We start from the raw sequence: 18,433 nt of genomic DNA on the forward strand, positions 1-18,433 counted from the left end.
TTAGTGTTCATATAATTCCAAATAAACACTAAATAGAAACACATTCTTTTTTCTCACCTTATTAAAATCTTGGTTGTCTCATCGAGAATTATAAGGTACAACCACTAAAATGGGTACAACTACACCAGTATGAAGGTGATTTAAATTAACAGGTTCTAAGACTAACAGCATTTTAGGGAAGCAGAAAACAGTGATGGAGCCTGGAAAAGTAGAGATTAAGGATATTGATTTCATTACGTAACTGCAAAATTATTAAAATCTCTCTCATATGTAGGTTAAAGGAAGCAAATAATTCTGCTTCCCAGTGCCACAGAAGTCATTCACTCGAAGATTTTGGATTAGAGTTCTGGAGAGAGCAGAGAGATAAAAATTACTGATTGCAGATAGTAATGCAAAAAACTCCAAGTTCTTCCACTGGGACAGGCACAAGTGATGATGTGTAAACAGAAATTATCACAGCAACAGAAAACAAATGGCTGGCAGACACAAAAACAGCAAGACAACCCAAAATAAAAATTAAAAAAGCAAATTGATGAAATGGAACATCTATTCTACCTGTGCACCTCTCAAAGAACAGAAGGAGAGTCATATTAGACCTCAGGAAAACTTCCAAACTTTTAATTCGTTGAGGACTTCAAAAAACTAGAACAGAATGGTTTTCGTGGAAGTAAAGGGAAGTTGGAAGGCATACACTTCTGTGTGAAGGGCAATCTTAAGTCACACCAGCTATGAAAATAACATTTTTTTGCCTATAAAAGTCAATTGATGAAGGTTACACAGAAAAAATACGTAAGTGGACATACAGATTGGTTGGCAAAAATTAATTTTTCAACACACAACATTATAGACCCAAGCTTACCAAATTAACATTTTACCAGCATTCTGCATTTTCAGAGACCATTTTGGCAAATTAAGGAAGTTCTGAAATGTGATTCCTTTGTTAAGGAAGTTTGGAAAGGAGTATACTAAAGGTTAAAATGTCACAGAATTCTTCACAAATCTGAAAAGAACTTTTATTCAAGTTGTGCCTACTCTTTGGTGATAAAGATAGGCAAGTGTTTCTAATACAGAAAAGGAATGGAGACTAAATCCAGATCACATTTTTTGGCAGCGATGACTGAACAGGGCTCTGGATAGCTGCAACAGAAATCACTGAATTCTCTCATAGATGTACAGCAGGAGCTTTACTGCATGTGACCTCTGGAAAAACAAATGCACTCATCCATAAAGGAATATGCTCTATAGCTGCAAATTAAAAAGGATCCCAGTATCATCATGAACAGAGTATGGTGCTGCCTAATATACAATAAGATGTTCTATTTTTTAAACAGAAATAGCTGTATTCTCCTTTTAAGTACAATATTGTTCTATCTTCTCCTAGATGTTGAGAAATAGTAAGAAAATGCAGAAGGCTTTTTCTTTCAAATGGCTTTATTCTTCATTTAATTACCTGCTCAGGGGAATAAAGCCACTACAAATTAACTGATCAAAATAAAGCTTAGTTATCTAGGGAACAAAGGCAACCTACTGTATTTCTTAAAGTTCTTTCACAGTGCATTTAAATATTTATTTGAATAATAATTTCTGGAAATTTGCAAGAACATCAAATTCAGAGGCAGAAAGTGTCAAAAAGGTGCGAAATCATAAAAAGAAATACTCCGGGAAATTTAAATTATTCTTGAGGAAGCAGAAGAGACTCATAAAGCCCAGACCACATATTTTTAACTGAAAAATTGATCTCTTTTAAAATCACAGAACAGTGAAGACATCTGTCATTCAGAATACATGTTTCCTCCACCCAAATTTATTATTTATTATAATTGTAGAATCTAACAAAATTCTAATTTGTTCAAATTTCAAAGTGCCATGTAATGATCTAAAGTAAAGAGAGGTAATTTAAAAAACCAGCTGCATAAAAACTGTTACAAATACAATCTTTTTCTTGATTGAAAATAGAGACCTGTACCCACAAACACAAATTTCCAAAGTGAGAGCGTAGCAGTGTGCATGTCCCAATGAAGTTACACATAACCAAGGAGCAGGTGAATTAGAGAGAATCAAGGATCCATATGTTGAGGAGAGGACAGCATGGCTTAGCCTCCTGTCCCTGGGGCACACATAAGACAAATCCAGCAGCTGCAAACCCCCTGAATTGTAAAGAAAAGGAAGCACAAAAGTGGCAAAACACGGGAAATCACATCAGAGCATTGCTGGCATTCTTTTCAAATGAAGATCTTGAAGGAAAAAAACATCAGGAAACTGATTCTTCATCAGACTGTTCTGACTGCTCCTCAGCCAGCAATTTGTTGTTTATTTGGAGCTACAGCTCTCCTGTGGTCATGGTCAGGCACAAGAGAACTGGCAAGAACCACAAAGGAGAATTCGCTCATTGGAAGGGCTGACTACACAAATTGATCTCATTGAGCACCCTGCAGTGCTTAGGAAAATGCCATGTTTAGGCAGAATGGCCATGCCAAGAATGCAAATTAAGGAATTGCAAGATAGAATTAGGAAGATAGCTCTGTATTGCTATAAGAAAATACAGATTTCTAGGGATGATTTTCAAATATTTTATCCCCATGTGTAACAGAAAATGCACTCTTATTGTGTGGGGTTATTTAAAAATTAGTCACTTAAATGCAGTGACCATGGGAAAACGCTATCAGAACTTGAACATTGCTGAAGGTGAAACAAGTTTTCAAACTCTTCCTCACAAAGTCAGGAAAGACTCACAAGAGAGTGGATAACTTGACAACTTTCTACCTGATTGATGCAAGCAAATACAGAAAATTCTACTCCACTGTGGCCACTTAAAAGATCAGAGAACACAGTAAATGGGAAAATGTGATTGTATTCTTGTTGTTTTGTTGTTTCTAGCAGCAACAGCTGCTTCTTGGAACAGCAGGAAAAGGATATCAAGCAATCAGTTTTGACTCAGTTCTCACAGAAAAACAGAAGCTAATTCAAAACATGAGAGTATGATGCAGTTCAGTTATGACAGAAAAGGGGGGAAGACAAGAAAAATCACAGCCACTTCAAACAACAGGTAAAGCTTTTCAAAAGATTTGGGAAGTTGGAAAAAAAAGAAAAAGGAAGGAAATTAAATGGAAGGGGGAAAGTCTAAGAACATAAAATATAGACATTTCAAATAAATTTGCAATATAACCCAGGAGGGAATGGAGTTCTTCCTCTCCCTGAAAGCAAGAGAACACAACGGGGGAATACAGCAAATGAAATGACAATGCATCCTTTCTAAAATAAAATCTATCCTGAGCAAATGATTCAGAAAACCAAGAGAATTTTAAAAGCTATTAGGTAAAGGCAATAAATAAAGTATTTAAGTGTATCAGTAACAGGAAGGTTAGGAAAGAATCAGATGTTCTACTAAAAGATCAGGCATCAATTATGGATACTGCAGATAAATCACTTCAATGCATTGATCTTTACTGCAGAATATGATGGAGAAACATCTCCTACAAACTTTTTATTTCCAGTAGGAACCACTTACAGAGAAAACAAAGTACTTATATAAAAGAAGCATCATGGAAAGATTCTAGAAGATTACTTTCTAAAGCTCATTGAAAATTCCAGGTCACTTGCCAAAAAGTAAAATACAATCTGATAAAAAAATCCAAAACCATAACAAATGAATAATCAGAAAAAGATGTGAAACTATGCCTCTGACTCTCACAAAGGTGGGCCAAAATATCCCAAATATTTATCTCTCTAAAGAGTTTAGTAAGATTTTCTTATAGTAGAAAAGATACATTAAGAATTAAGCAAGTTTTGAATACAACTGAGTTATCTGCTTAATAGAAAACAAGTATCAAATTTATGTTTTGCAGTTGCCTACATCATTTTTTTTCATCCTAATCAGCAAGTGGCAGAGAAATGAAAACTGAGGAGAGACACCTGGAACTTGTCAAGAAACAAACAAAACACAATGCCATCATTGGACTTCCGTAGTAACTTCAAAAGACATTCTGAATTCAGAATTATTTTCTTATTACGTAAAATTTTAAAAGACAAGGCTGCCTTCATGATAACTTCTTTTTAAAAAACACCATTTTTGATTAAATAATACTAAAAGGATATAAGAATGATGTGAGCACCCTTAAGGTGCACACAACCTTTTGGGGACAATTCCCTGTCCATTGAGACACATGACAGCCTTTCAGCAAGGTTCCAGAGTGGAGGGACACAGCACACTCGGGTGATGAGGATGATGACAGTAAAATGTTCATTCAACACAGACTGCAGAGGCAGCATGGACTAAACAACAGACTCAACTGGCCAGGAAATCTTTCTGTTTGGGAAACTGAAAAGATGTGCTGAAATATCCCACCACACGTGGAATTCTTTCTCTTTGGCAGTACCACCCATTCCAGGAGAATCCCTGGGAGAATACCACAGGATCCAAAGAGCACAACAGGAAGTGTTCCCAGACTGTATCACCTGATGATGGGCACAGCACATCATCGTGGGGCAATTTCCTTTTTAGCTCTTTAATAATTCACTTGCTGGCAGGAGCCTTATCATAATAAATTGGGCCTAAGAGAAAGCACACTAAATATTCACAATACAAACAGTTCCACTGGCTTTTCCAATCTCCTGAGCTTCCAAATCTGTCTCTCTCATTTCCTCTCAGCATAAGACCTCTGTTCCTACCTCTACTGTCCTGCTCTCTGGGTTTTTCTGGAAGAGCTTAACTGAACAGCAGCAATGGAAGAATCAGCCCAGAACAGTGAAAAGGGCATTCACAACTTCACTGCATCAGTAGCATAGCATACATTAAAAAAATGAAATTATGAAAGACAGCTCCTGCTAGGTTTATTATGTACATACCCTCTGAATAATACATCACTTGGGAATAGCTGCTACATGTCCCTATTTAAAAGGTTCTACAGAACCCATCAATGAAACTTCCTAATAGTTATAAAGGCCTATGCGTTGAGAAGCTAAGATTTGAAAAGCAAATATAGCAGAATATTTTAGATTTCAAGTTGCAAGTTGAAGCCCAACCCTACACTTAATTTTTAAGATGTGCAGTATGAAATCCTCCTTTGATCACATCCTGATTTCACATAAAAGCTCCAAATATACCATGTGTTGTTTGTTTTACAAAACTGTCTAAAGATCTGCAAATTACCCTTTCTGTGATCCCCTCCCCAGTGACTATCCACACTAGTCCCACAATCAGCTGCTTAGCTCTGTGAGAAGTCAGGCATTTGGTGAAGTTGCCCATGATTTACAGAAAGAGTACCTGGAACTCTGGAGAACTGTAATTTTTTTTTTAAATTTTTTTTTTTTTTTTTTTTTGCAAAACAAGACTGACAGAACCACTGAGAGTTATGCAAAATATAAAATATAAAAACATTGACAAAACCCTTCTAGATAAGTTCCACCCACCATTCAGTAAAAGGGGCCAGGCACCACTGCTCCAGACTGGCAGAGTTTCAGTGTGTCCCTCCTCAGCCATTTCCAGGCTTCAGGAGTCAGCTCCCTGCAGGAAACTCCATGACTGCCTGGGAACAGATATCCCACCTTGCGGGACACACACTGCACACTCTGGCATAAACAGGATGCCAACCTCATTGTTAATATCACAGTTAATATTCCGTTTTTATACCTCCTTGTTCCCAATCCATTTCATTATCCTATTTGCAACTGAAATATTCCCAGCTCTCCATTCCAAACAGCAGATTGTGGCACTTAATGGCAATTAAATGCCCTCAAGGCATTAAAAAGGCTATTATCAAAACATGTTTTTCAAGCACCACTGTAAATCATTTCATACAGGCTTTCAAATTCATAATGAGTGAGTCTTCAATGAGAACATGCGTGTTGGGGTTGTACATCGAGGTGTTAATACAATATTTATCCTCAGCAATAACTAGTGATATGAAACCTTTCTCTAAAATATTGAGAATGTGAACATTTTAAGATGTTAACCAGTTTCTTGCCCACCACTAGTAAGTTTCTCTGCTACAGACATTGGTTTTAATCCCCAAACCTCCCAGCAGGAAAAATAACCAAACAAAACACTGAGCAAGCTTACATATTTACCCTTGAAACCCAAGCAAGTTATGAAAAACATTTCAACTAATTGAAGAAACAACAAACAACTCAAATTTTGTTGACACTGGTATCTCACTATTCGAAGGAGGTCAAAACAGACACAGTAAAAAACCATTTGCCAATTTTTCTCCAGATGTGTTGGTTGATTTATTACAATACCTCTCCCATAAAACTTGTCTCATTCTCTACCTGAGATTCCCTCTAATAAATGCATTTTTATTGTCAGATTTTTTTTTTAGAGTTCAGCATAGTTACACTTCATAAAAGTCAACTATGAGCAAATGCAGAACAACAGACTAGGCTAAGCAAGTCACTCCTTTGTAACTGTTTATTTTAAATGTTAGCTAGAGCCCACTTATTCTCACTTATCTCATTGGGTTTGGATTTGGATTAGGATCCCACCTACTCAGAGAGCATTTTGACTCTATCTATAGAAGACTACACCATACTGAAAGTGTTTCTTCCTTTTGATGTGAGATATGGCAACAATAACACTTTCGTCCTAAAATATAACAAGGCAGTAATATAAAACATAGTAGTTACTAAAATTCCCAGTGACAAGTGATTATAAAGTTAAGCTAAAAAGATTTAAATGGGGTTGTCATAATGGCAGGCTTCAGCCTAATAAGAGTCCCATATTCAAACCTGATTCCACTCATTGCAGGACAAAAATTAAGAATTACTAACTGGAGTAAGTGGCTTGCTAGGGTGTCTCACAGACAGCCCTGCCCTCCTGTCAGATACAGCCCTGCCATCTGGGGACAGATCCTGGCTATATTTGGAGATATATTTTTACATTACCCAAAAAAAAAAAAAAAAAAAAAAAAAAAAAAATAGATGCTTCTGTCCCTTCCTCTTTAGTACTTAAGTCCAATAGATTTCACTGTCAGAGAAATATTGGAAATTATCAGACACTCAAGCAACAGAACAACCAAGGACATTGGGTACCTTCTGAAATTTGAAGCAAGACTTATATTTCCTTCTTATTTTTTGAATATTCATTAAGACACACCTTACTTCCCATGTGTACCTCTTCACCATGTCTTTATTTCACAAACAAGAAAACCTGAGCTTGAGGAAAAGGAAGGGACCACTCCCTGTCTCCTGCCCTTCCAGTAACCAACAGTCTCAGACCTTTTACTGTCACCGAGGTTCTAACAACTTTTTGGGACGAACAGCAGACCAATAAGCAAGCTAAACTAGTGAGAAGAAGTCATCCCTGCTAAAGCCACTTTTTCTCCTGGTGGGAGGGGAAGCTGAGGGTGTTTTTTAGGGGAGCTGCAGCAGCAAAGGGCAGAGCCCCAGCGCGCGGTTTGTTCACGCCTGGCGCTGCCTCCAGAGAAGGATCCCCACCCACGCGCTACGGGATTGCTGCTGCTGCAGCCCGTGGGGAAACTTACTGCGCTGTGCAATGCATGAAAAGTCACTATACAAAGTACCCAGCAAAAAGGTGACAGGCTGGTGGATCTCTGCTGTTCCGTTTGGGATTTGGGTTTTTTTACGGCAGCTTACTTTCCGTAACAACTACTGAAATTGCATGTCGCATATACTTAATTTAATGTCCTCCTGATTTCCTTTATTTGTGTTTTGATTATCCCAACCTCTGTTTAGGCAGGGTTGAACTGAACTTCAGAAGGAATTCATTATGTTTGGACTCTAAACGCCTCCCAGTGAAGAGTTCTGATGTAAAACACTCAATCTAGTGCCTGTCTGTGGGATACCCTGCTTCTTGCTGTGATTCTTACAGAAGAGCTGAGCTACAGCTCCCGCTGAATGCTCAGTTACATGAGTTCCTCAGATTCTAATTCTATTCCACGACACAAGAAATATAGGAAATTTGTTGTTAAGTAGTATTTGCTAGGAAAAAAAGTCCTAGAGTCTATGCTTTCATATAGACTGCATTCATAAACAGGATTAAAAATGTGAAAAAAATATTAGGAGAGTGTTACAATTTTAAGGGGTGACTGAAATAATCTCCAATTAAGTAATACAAATGTAATGTGTCTAATTAATTAGATATAATCTTACAGCATCTTCTTAAAAGCATTTAAAAAAATAAGCTCCCTAATAAACCTACACTGCTTTTAAGCAGCCAGCATTCTCAGAGTGTGCAAATAAAACATCTTACAAGAATTATCAATCTTTTGATCACCTAACATACCTCATCCTCACTGTAGGACTCTACCCACCATAATCTCTTTAGTAAGGCATTTTAATCACTATGCCTGTCCAATATGCTTTATATTCTATAGATAAATCACTGACCAGTCAAGTGTTCTGTTAAAATCAGAGCTAAATGTATTATAATTATTGTAAAAATTAAATAAATATGTGTTCCTGGCTTCAAATTATGCACTGTAAACAAACGAGAAATGAGGAGCTCAGCAGCTCCTCAATCTGTGTGTGTTCAGCTCATATTTATAGATCCACCTTACAGCAGCAAAGCTGTGGCTGGCTACAAATCCCCTACATGTGCCAAGGTGACAGAGGACAGCTTTCCAAATGTATGCAAACACAAGGTGCAGTCAAGCCTTGTAGTGTACCCAAATAGTGAAACCCAGTAAGTGCAAGTGATCTTTTCAGCCACCTATAAAATAACTATTATGGTATCAAACTCTTCTCCTCTTAAACAGATCACACACTAGCATTTCAGCTTCAAATATCCAGATTAAATCCAGCCATCCAAGAACTAAAACCTGAGAGAATTTCCTATTGCAGACAGACACTTCTAAAGCAAATTTAAAATATTAAGTTACTATTCATGCTTTTCATTTACGACTAAGTAGGGCTCAGTAAAGAACGTGCTCCCGATATGAAAAGGTATTAGAAGCACTTCTTTCCCTTGGCGTGTTTGCAGGGAACAAGGCAGGGTGGCTCAAGCTGACAGAGACAAGGCAGAGGTTGTGTGTCCCCAGGCCAGCCTGGACACAGCTCACCCTGTCACCTCACCCACCCCCCCTTGCTCTGTAAGGCAGGGTGACGGCAAATGTGCACCCTCCCCGGTAAAAATGGGACTCAGATATCCTGTGGATGCTGCATTTCTCTGCTGGTTTTATGATGATGGGCATCAAGCTCCTCAAAGCTGATAAGGTAATCAGTAGAGGCAAAAGTACAGCCTTCTAACAGAGCGGGTAGAAAGAGAGCCCACGTGCACTCTGAAAATCTGCTGCAGAAGCATGGCCTCAGCCAGCAGCAAACTGCATTTCAACAGCACTGCCTTGAGGTAATCAGTGAATTTAAAAGTGTGTATATTATAACTCAGAAACAGCACCAATGATTACTTCCACCTGTTAAGACAGTTATAAATTGTTCTGAATTCCAATCTGTATTTTTCTGAGTAACAATTTTTTAAGGATGAAAACTAATTGCAACAAACTTTATTACACTGAGATATGCTTATAGCTGCTTATAAATATAGCTGCTTATAAATAAGCAGCTGACCCTGTGAAGTGTGTGGTATGCTCTATTATAACAAATAATAAAATAAAGATTGAAATCTAAAAGCAAAAGAAACACAATCTGCTTAAGGAAAAAGTAATTTCTGTATGTATTTATGCATTACTTTAAGCTTCCTAGTTATTACACAAAAAAAACTAAAAAAAAAACAAAAAAAAAATACCCTGAGGGGATTGAACTTTTACCACTATGACCATTATGTATCTGGGCCAGAATTCAGGCTAAAGACTAATGTGGTTTAGCTACTTATGAAATAATTATAGAAGTACCTCTACCCTTCTAAATCAGGAGAACTGACACTCATCAGAATAATCTCCTCAGTAAAGTTCCTGAACCCACTGCCCACTGAACCCTGGCAGAAAAAGCACCATACCAGTTCAGTGCAGCTTATCTCTGGGTTTCCAACAAAACCCCCGCTTCTCTTTTGTGAATTCACTCACAGATTGAACAAGAAAATTAATTTTCTTTCCACACAACATTATGCTTAAAAAAAAAAAAAAACAAAAAAAAAAAAACCAAACAACTAACTAACTAACCAAGCAACGCCTTTGGAGGACAATTACTGGATTCTTTCTAGCAAGTATTATACAATCAGTTCCTAGTCAAAGCTTCTGAGATAGCTTAGTACTACTCTAATGATAACCCACTCAGCACTTGTACTGTAATTCACCGGGGAGAGGAAACAAAGATTCCCCACATTTTTTTTTTAATATTCTGTGGTATTACTCAGCCACTGAGAAGGGCAGTTAGCTACAGCCCTGAGGCACCCTGAGCACTCCACTGGAAATGCTGTTTTCCTATGCATTGAACTGGGAGATAGAAGTAACCATTAGCCTTGCACAACACAGCACAGTTTTCCAGGTTAGCAACACCTTTCAGCGCAACTTTCTTGGTTTTGTTAAAATCTTGATTACATTCAGAAGCAGCACAGCAAATTCAGGCTGAACATTTTCAAGCTCCCTTGTCAACCATTTGTCACTGCAGTAGAAGTACACCAGCAGCACCCTTCCAGGAGAATAACACACCTTATCTCCATCCCTGCCTCACAAGTTCTGACATCAGTGAGAATACTCAGCTCTGGAAGAGAGGCTATTTGCTATTAATACTAATTTATTGGTTTGCTGTTGCACAGTGCTATAGCCCCTCTATCTGGTAACAGCCAGCAATCAAGGTTCAGTTCTTGCCGAACTAGAATCTTGAACTTTTACAGGAATGGCACTGTGAAAAGAACAATGTAAAGTTTATTTTGTACTTTGGCTTCAGAAAATAATAGATCTTAAAATACATCTTCCCATCCCTAATGTTTTAGAAAGCATTTTCTATCTATGAGCTTCATGAAAAAGTCAATTTTGGCATATATGTAGCTGAGAACATAATACAGAGAAAAACTACAATAACAGAGATTTTTTTCAAGAATAACGAAAACCAAAAGTCAGGAAAATAAATAGTTTAAAAGTGATGTATAAAAAGATTCATGATCCATGTGTCTTGTCACAGTCTAGAGCTAAGCAACTACAGTACTCCAGAAAACAAAGATTTTACTACAGAATTCATTTCAGGCAAAGGATAAACAGGATAATGATATATTTTTCAAGGCAGTGCTAAGAATACACACACACACACAAAGAAAATCTTCTAATGGAAACTTAGTTCTAATAAGCACATTTAAATGACGTTGGCAGCTTTTAAAAAGCTGATGCACGTTTACTCACACAGGCATGTTTTGCAAGCACTCACACTGCAATCTAAGACAGACGAACACATTTAATCACACAGATGTTCACATAAATTGGCCCTGATTCTGCAGATCCACAATTCCACAAAACACCAAACGCATCCCTAGCACACCCTAAACTGGGCCTATAATGTTTGCAAAACTTGCCACACAGCAATCTCCTCATAAAAAATGAAAGACTATAAACTACTTTGTTCAGCACAACATCTACACAGAATACTATCAGGATATTTTTTCCTCGATGCTTTACCATAAAAGTTACAAAATGACTCTGTGAAAGAACTGTCATACAAGCTAAAATAAAATTTCTATGAAGAGCACCTGCCACGCTGCAGTGCTAACGTGCATCTTTCCTATGAGAGGAAAATAAAAGTGGCAGGAGGGGATGGACACAGCTGTAGGGCCCTTAGAATTGCCAAGAGATTAATTCAAATTTTAAAAGAAAAAGAAAAGTCATAAACCCAAAGACCAACAAACAAAAAGACGTTAAAGTAAAAAGAGACTTTGTAGGATTCTGGGTTGATTTTACAGGGGCCAAAGCAGAATTCAGATATTCCAAACCAAAGCTTCAGTTTATCTTTTTACCCAGTTATATTTTTATTGGACACTGAGCCTTTTCCATACTATCTGAGCTTTCCCCAGATGTTTAACTTCTGCAAAAATAAAAAAAATAAATAAAATCAGGCTCAGGAAAAAAAATAAATCAATGTGGACCTAAAACTTGGTTGCTCAACATGATGGGAAGTGAATTATCTTTGAAGCTCAATAGTTTATCTCCTACAGTCAGCAGTCAACATATCCACACAAAAAAAAAAAAAAAAAAGAAAGGAATCAGGAGTAATGCGTTGTAAAAAAAGAGCTGAAAGTCATGGAATCCTCCTATTTAAATGCTACAGGAGAAACACAGCTTTGGAAATCCAAAGTACTGGTCTTAGAGGATAGAAAAGACAGAATACTGAGATAATTATTTTATATATATTTTTAAACATTACTAGGGTAATATTGAGTACATTGAAAGACAGAAACAACCATTTAAACAGTTAGCAATAAGCATTTAGTTAATATATTTTTCCTCACTACCTCCAAATTTCACCAGGAAGAGTTATCCAATTAGGCATTTCTTCCATGAAAAGGACATGGAAATTTGTAAGTGCAGTTGCTATCTTAATTTTCCTCGTGGCTGCTTTATTCTATCTTTTCCTCTTGAAGGCATTCTACCAAGGGACCCCAGAAACCTGTGTGACAGAGAGTAGAAACCCATTCAGAAAGCACTTGCTCACTTGCGTGCATTTACCTTCTCCGTGCTGCTGAGAGGGCACCTGAACGTTCATCTTCTGTCTTGTCCAGGTTAGGAATGCCCTCTCCAGTGAAGATGCACTTTACTCAGTGCAGTGCCTTGAGATTAGACAGCAGGGGGAAGGTAAAAGTAAGAAAGCAGGTTTATGAGCTGTCCACCTTAGAAATTCAGTTATGAATTTCATTAAAAAACCCAGCCACAGTTTTGATATGAAGCACAGCTGTCTCATTAAATGACACTTCAACCCTCACCATATTGAGGGAACTCAGTCCCTAGGAGAAAGAAAACATCTCCATAACACAAAGTATTTCATTGTTCCTCCCGTGGTTTTTCTTCTCTTGTAATGCAAAATAATAATAAAAAAGTACTTGTGCTTAATAGTAACAGTGATCACAAACCCCTTTCACACAGCAGAACCTGAAAGAGACTTCCAAATTAAAACAGATGCACTTCATCCTGGCACTCAGTCCAACTAGCTCCAATGAAACCTCTGAGTTTCTTTTGTGACAAGCAGCAGAACCAAGGCAGCCAACGACTGCTCCTGGGGTTACTACAGGCTGTCAGATCCTGGTCCTCCTCAAAAACTGGCACTGCGCAAATGCACAAATCCATGCTCGTATTTTGTGTTTGCACACACACATGCACAGTATTGCAAAGTTGTTCAAACACCAAGAAGCTCAAAAAGAAACCACCAGGCACAGAGACAAACAAGCCTCTGCTTTTAACAAATTTATTTATATGTGCTTGTGACCAAGTCATCCCACATGATTTTACTAGGCACTTTTCCTTGTGCAGCATGTTTACAAAACAATCACAGGAGAAATCAACAAAACCAAACACTGGTAGTTTCAGGTACTTCCTGAAAACCATATGGGCTACAAAACTGAAAGTCAAGGCCAAATCCACAGCAATCCATGTGTTTACTGGGCTTTGCCTTCAAAGCAATGAGTCATATGATAAATGCACTGTGCAACATTAGACACAATTCTGTAGAGACAGGTCTTTTGCTTTAATTTTTAATTTCCATTTTCTGTGGGTTTAGATAAACCATGAACATTACTTTAGCATAATCCTTTGCAATGAATCAATAGACTAATTTAATAATGGTATTCTGTTGTCAACATATAATATATCACATTATGTCCTTGTATAGAGGCAAAAAAAAAAAAAAGCCAAATAAAATTCAAGGCTTTGCTTTCACCAGTGATCACAGGTTAGATCAATGTAATGACAAACTCTACAGTGCCCAGAAGAATTTCCTTCAGGGTTAAAAATCAGCATGGAATAATTTCAGCCATATCCCTCCCACTCATCCTGCCAGTGCTGTGCAAGCTCTTCTAGGTCACAGGATTCCAACAATCACTTTAATGAAGGGAAGAGAGAAGAAATCTATCTGAATAGAATCAATGTACATATCTGAGTGGGTCTTATTTAAATATTCCACTTATTTACGAATTCAGTGATAGCTGCTCTAGTCCCTAACTATAAAGAAGATTAAAAATGGAAAATGGAATTAAGTCCGGTGTCCTCGAACTTAATTGAAACAGATGAAACAAGTTATAGCTGTAAAATATGAGAAATAAAATAAATTACGATAACTTTTACTTTAGTGGTTGCACATCTGTGTTTGTTATTTTTAGCCTGATGGTAGCCTTCCTGTCAACAAGTATCTAAGACAGGAAACAAAAGTCTAATCATGTCTGTGGTACTGACCGAAGGTATGTGAATAGCAAATAAGGGAGAATGAAGAAGAAGCAAATGCTCTTCAAACTCCCAGTTGTTTGTCTCAGTATTATTTTTTCAATTCAACAGCTTCTGAATCACTTAAAATTGGTAGGTAACTGGCACATTAATCTCAGTTAATGCCAAGGGCACGTGCTCTGCAGTCACGTGTGCTTCCCTCGATTCAATGACAGCTCACACTCATCATGCCAAGTGTTCACAATCCATGTCATTTGCTGGCAGAAAGCTTCAGAGCTCTGGGAAGAGTAGGTTTGGTTTTACTACGGTTTGGCACCTCCCACAACACCCTCCAGTTGGTGAAAACCCCGCAGTTCCATCTAAGTGTCATCCTTAATGCGAAAAAGATATTTGAGTCAGTGCAAAATAAAACAAACAGCTTTTACCAAAATGTCAGTGCTGGTAGCAGTGCATCTGCCAGATGCTTGTTACTTGAACCCATGCTGTGCACAACAATCAGTCAGAGATATGACGAGGATAAACGACTGGACCAGAAAATCTTTAGCAGGAAATCAAAGTATACTCAGACTACCCAAAAAAAAAAAAAAAAAAGGTTGCAATTGGACTTCACAAGATATATTGATTAAGTGTTCTGTAACATCTCTTTTCTTGGTTACTATGCATTAGTTGAGCCCCACCTGCCTGACCTCAGTTCTCTGCATTAGCCTTTGGTCATATGAACACAAGAGAAACCACATTGCTATTTCATAGCTGAATTCACACAGGAATTCTTTTAAGTACAGTATCTCAATTCGAGGATAATAACATTACTGAAGAACCCAGAATACCATGAAAAATGCATATTGGAAAAATCAGGGCACGACTCCTTTGAAATGAAACCAATGGCTTGATAAAAATAAAACCTCACTAGCATGTTCCAGCCTGTTGGTTGATTTTTTTGATGTTCAGGCTGGACTATCCTTCTAAATTAGTGATTGACTTTTACACTGAGCAGTGGATGAAGAGGCTTAGGCTGAAGAGGCATGGTTCATACGTGATCATAGAAAACACACGCAGGCACAAGATACAGAGAGGGAGATTTGATGAGTAAGTGGCTTTTGCTTAGTCAGAACCTGAAGGATCTTCATCAAGAACTTTCAAAACAGCTAACAGATAGCTTGACTTTGAGTGAAACACAACCAAGAATTATTGTCATTATGCACACCCACAAAAAAAGAGAGATTTCACAACATCTCCTCAAATGAATACACACACAGAGAAAAGGCTTTACCAATACTTATTCAGGTGGGCAATCATCTGGCTCTCTGGAGAAATAACTCCCGATTTGCCTTCCATTTTCCTAAGCCCTGCTTTGAGCCCATTTTAACATGTTAAAACAATTAAATAAACTACAAAACAAACCAGCATAAATAAAGACAGCTGCTTCTTTTCTTAAAAGCTGTGAAATGTTAAATAACCTATGACTCCCACCCACATATGTGCCTTGCCAAGCCAGAGGATGACACAAGGGCATGCACTATTTTGAAGGCTGGGGCATGAGATTTATTGTGTGAGATTTGTATTCACAAAGTACAACAGGATCCATGATTTTCATTTCAATAGCAGCTGGAACAACGGGCACAGAAGGAACACGCAGCTCAACCTGGGAAATTAGGATGAATTTGTTTTTTTAAAAAAAAAAAAAATCCCTTTCTTACTGAAAGCTGTTAGTGGCAGACACAGATACTTGCTTTGGGGTCACACCGTGTCAGCAGTTCACAGCACAAAGACTGCATTTCTCCTTTCTCTCCCCTCAGTGGATACTGCAGCCTCAAAGAATTTTACATGCATCCTTAGAGATGCTCGTATGTATCAGGAGAGTGCAGCTGTAGGCTTTAAAAAAATGTTCATATGCCCTACAAATTCAAATCCTTTTTTATGTAATCTATTTAATCTTCCATTAATGATAATCTCTGCTATCAATGTGCCCAAACAGGGTCAATTTCTGCTGGATTTGCACTTCTTGCATTTCCATCCTATAACCAAGCTACATTTAATGAAGGGAAACACCCTGCTGTAAAATGTATTAGCAGCCTCCCTAAAACAAAAAAAAAAAAAAATAGTTAGGAAGCTCTGCAACTGCCAGGAATGTCTCAAGATAGTGGTTTTTCTTCTTCCTTTGTGTGTCTTGCATAGATGAGAGTCCTGCCAGCCGAACATTATTTATTAATCAGGACATTCCTGCCTTCTGTGCCTTGTAAGGAGACAGCCTAAAGGGGCGGAAATTGCTGTGGATTTCTCTTACATATCCAACGAGACAAAAAGGGAAGAAAGGAATAGATTGCAAGGGAGCATTTAGACCCCAACAGATCCCACCTGGCAAGCCCAGGCAGATACACACACGCACATCACAGCAGTTTGGAGAACCATGGAGCGTATCTAGTTGAGAGGATTGAGAATAGACATATGGGTTGAAAATCTGGCTTCATTTGCTGTTTTGTTTTTAAGAAGTGCCCTATGCAGCTCCCCACACCTGAGTGTGTGGGGAGTTTTTTGCATTGAGCTGCAAAAAACTCTCCTTCTGGTAACTTCCAACTACCTTGGGTTCTACCTACAGAACGTGCAGGCTTGGACACACCTGTAAGGGCTGCTTCTCCCTCAATTACTGTGGTACTCACACAGGCAAAACGAGCTATTGCCTCATTAGCTCTTCTGATTTAGTGATAGTTTCATTCGCAATCATTCCCAGCCATCCACCACCTGCACACCCACCCACCCACACATACACATCCAATTTGCTGTTCCTCTCCCAATTTTGTCAATTCACAAGATCACTTGCAGTGCCTATCCTCTCTGCCCTAGTGCTTATCAACAGATTTAATCGACAAAATAAAGTTCATATTGCTTTCCAATGAATCCTCCAGCAGAACACCCCTACATCAGCATACAAAAGGGGGACCCTTTGGCTGTAAAAGGGATTCAATTGAACTGATGTTCCCAGCAGCACCAACTAAGAGTTAATGGAGGACACCCGGCTTTTCACTTCCTCTACTGCATCCAAGGAAGCGCAGAATACTATAATACAGTATAATTGAGCATTTCGCTAAATAGCTTCACACAGAAGTTCTTTTGGCAAGGATTGCATTTGTCCTAAGTAACCTTTATGAGAGGCTGAAAGTTGATGCACCCAGACCAAATGAATTTTCAGCTTTAGCCCGAATCCTCAGGTTTGTGCTTGGTAGGGTGGGAAGAACCAGCCACCAGGCATCAATCGGAGAACTAGCCCCCTCCTCTGCTTAAAAAAAAATAGTCAGTTACGGCAACACGGTGCTGTGGCTACACACGGGAGCCGGCAAAGCGCTGGGATGGGTCTGCATATCCGCGGGGTGCCCCGAGCTCCTTCCCGGCGGAGCTGGCCGCAGCTCCTTCAGGAGCCGGGCACTGGGACCGAGAGAGCATCCCTGCGGAGCCCGCCCTCGTTCCAAGGGAGACGAGTGTGCGGGAAGACAAACTCCGTCAGCAGCAGAGAAGCACATGCACAGTCCAGCTCGCACCTGCTGAAGACCACTCTCTCTACACTGCCCCTTCGGGGGTGGGGGCATCACTGGTCCCTCTCGCTCAGACACCCTCCCTAGCATCTCCTAAGCACCTTTCACAGAGCAGCCTAGAAGGGGAAAGGGGATCTGCAGCCTTCCTAAAACCACAATGAAAAGCAGTCTCCTCAAATGGCTGTTCCTGCCTCAACATCCATCACACAAGCAGGGAACTTGCCGGGGGTAAAAAAGGGGGCGCAAGCAGGAAAGGGATAAAGAAGCGCAAACTTCGGAGCCCTCCGGCTTCCCTCATGGAAGCAACCGCACGGGAACGACACGGCGGCCACCTCCGACGGGCGCATCGCCCCGGCCCGACCCCGCGGGCGCTCGGCCAACGCCGGCTCTGGACGGGGCGAGGCGCGCAGCGAGCGGCCCGAGGGCGCGGGGCGGCGGGCGACACTTACGGGTTTTGGGGGTCGTGCTGGCCTCCGGCGTGGTGGTGGTCGACTCCTGGAAGGGAGACAAGGTCCAGGACGGCGCCGAGTCGTGGACGTAGATCTTGTAGGAGGAGGTAGCGTGTGCCGCAGTGGGCCAGGCGGGCAGCGGCGGGGTGCTGGGGGCGGCGGGCGGCGGCCGGGCGCCGCGGCCGGCGGT

General features: G+C 39.5%; 1 protein-coding gene across 1 annotated transcript in view; it reads right to left on the reverse strand.

The window, feature by feature from the left end:
* The window catches only part of NRG3 (neuregulin 3), a 332,789-nt gene that overhangs the window by 313,338 nt on the left and 1,018 nt on the right, over positions 1-18,433 (reverse strand). Inside the window, exon 3 of the mRNA XM_041405114.1 lies at positions 18,244-18,433. This exon is cut by the window's right edge and continues 97 nt beyond it. Coding sequence (XP_041261048.1) covers positions 18,244-18,433 — 190 coding nt within the window. The remainder of the gene's footprint in view (positions 1-18,243) is intronic.

This window comes from Onychostruthus taczanowskii, unplaced genomic scaffold (genome assembly GCF_017590055.1).
Source record: "Onychostruthus taczanowskii isolate IOZ18803 unplaced genomic scaffold, ASM1759005v1 scaffold22, whole genome shotgun sequence".
Lineage (NCBI taxonomy): Eukaryota > Metazoa > Chordata > Aves > Passeriformes > Passeridae > Onychostruthus > Onychostruthus taczanowskii.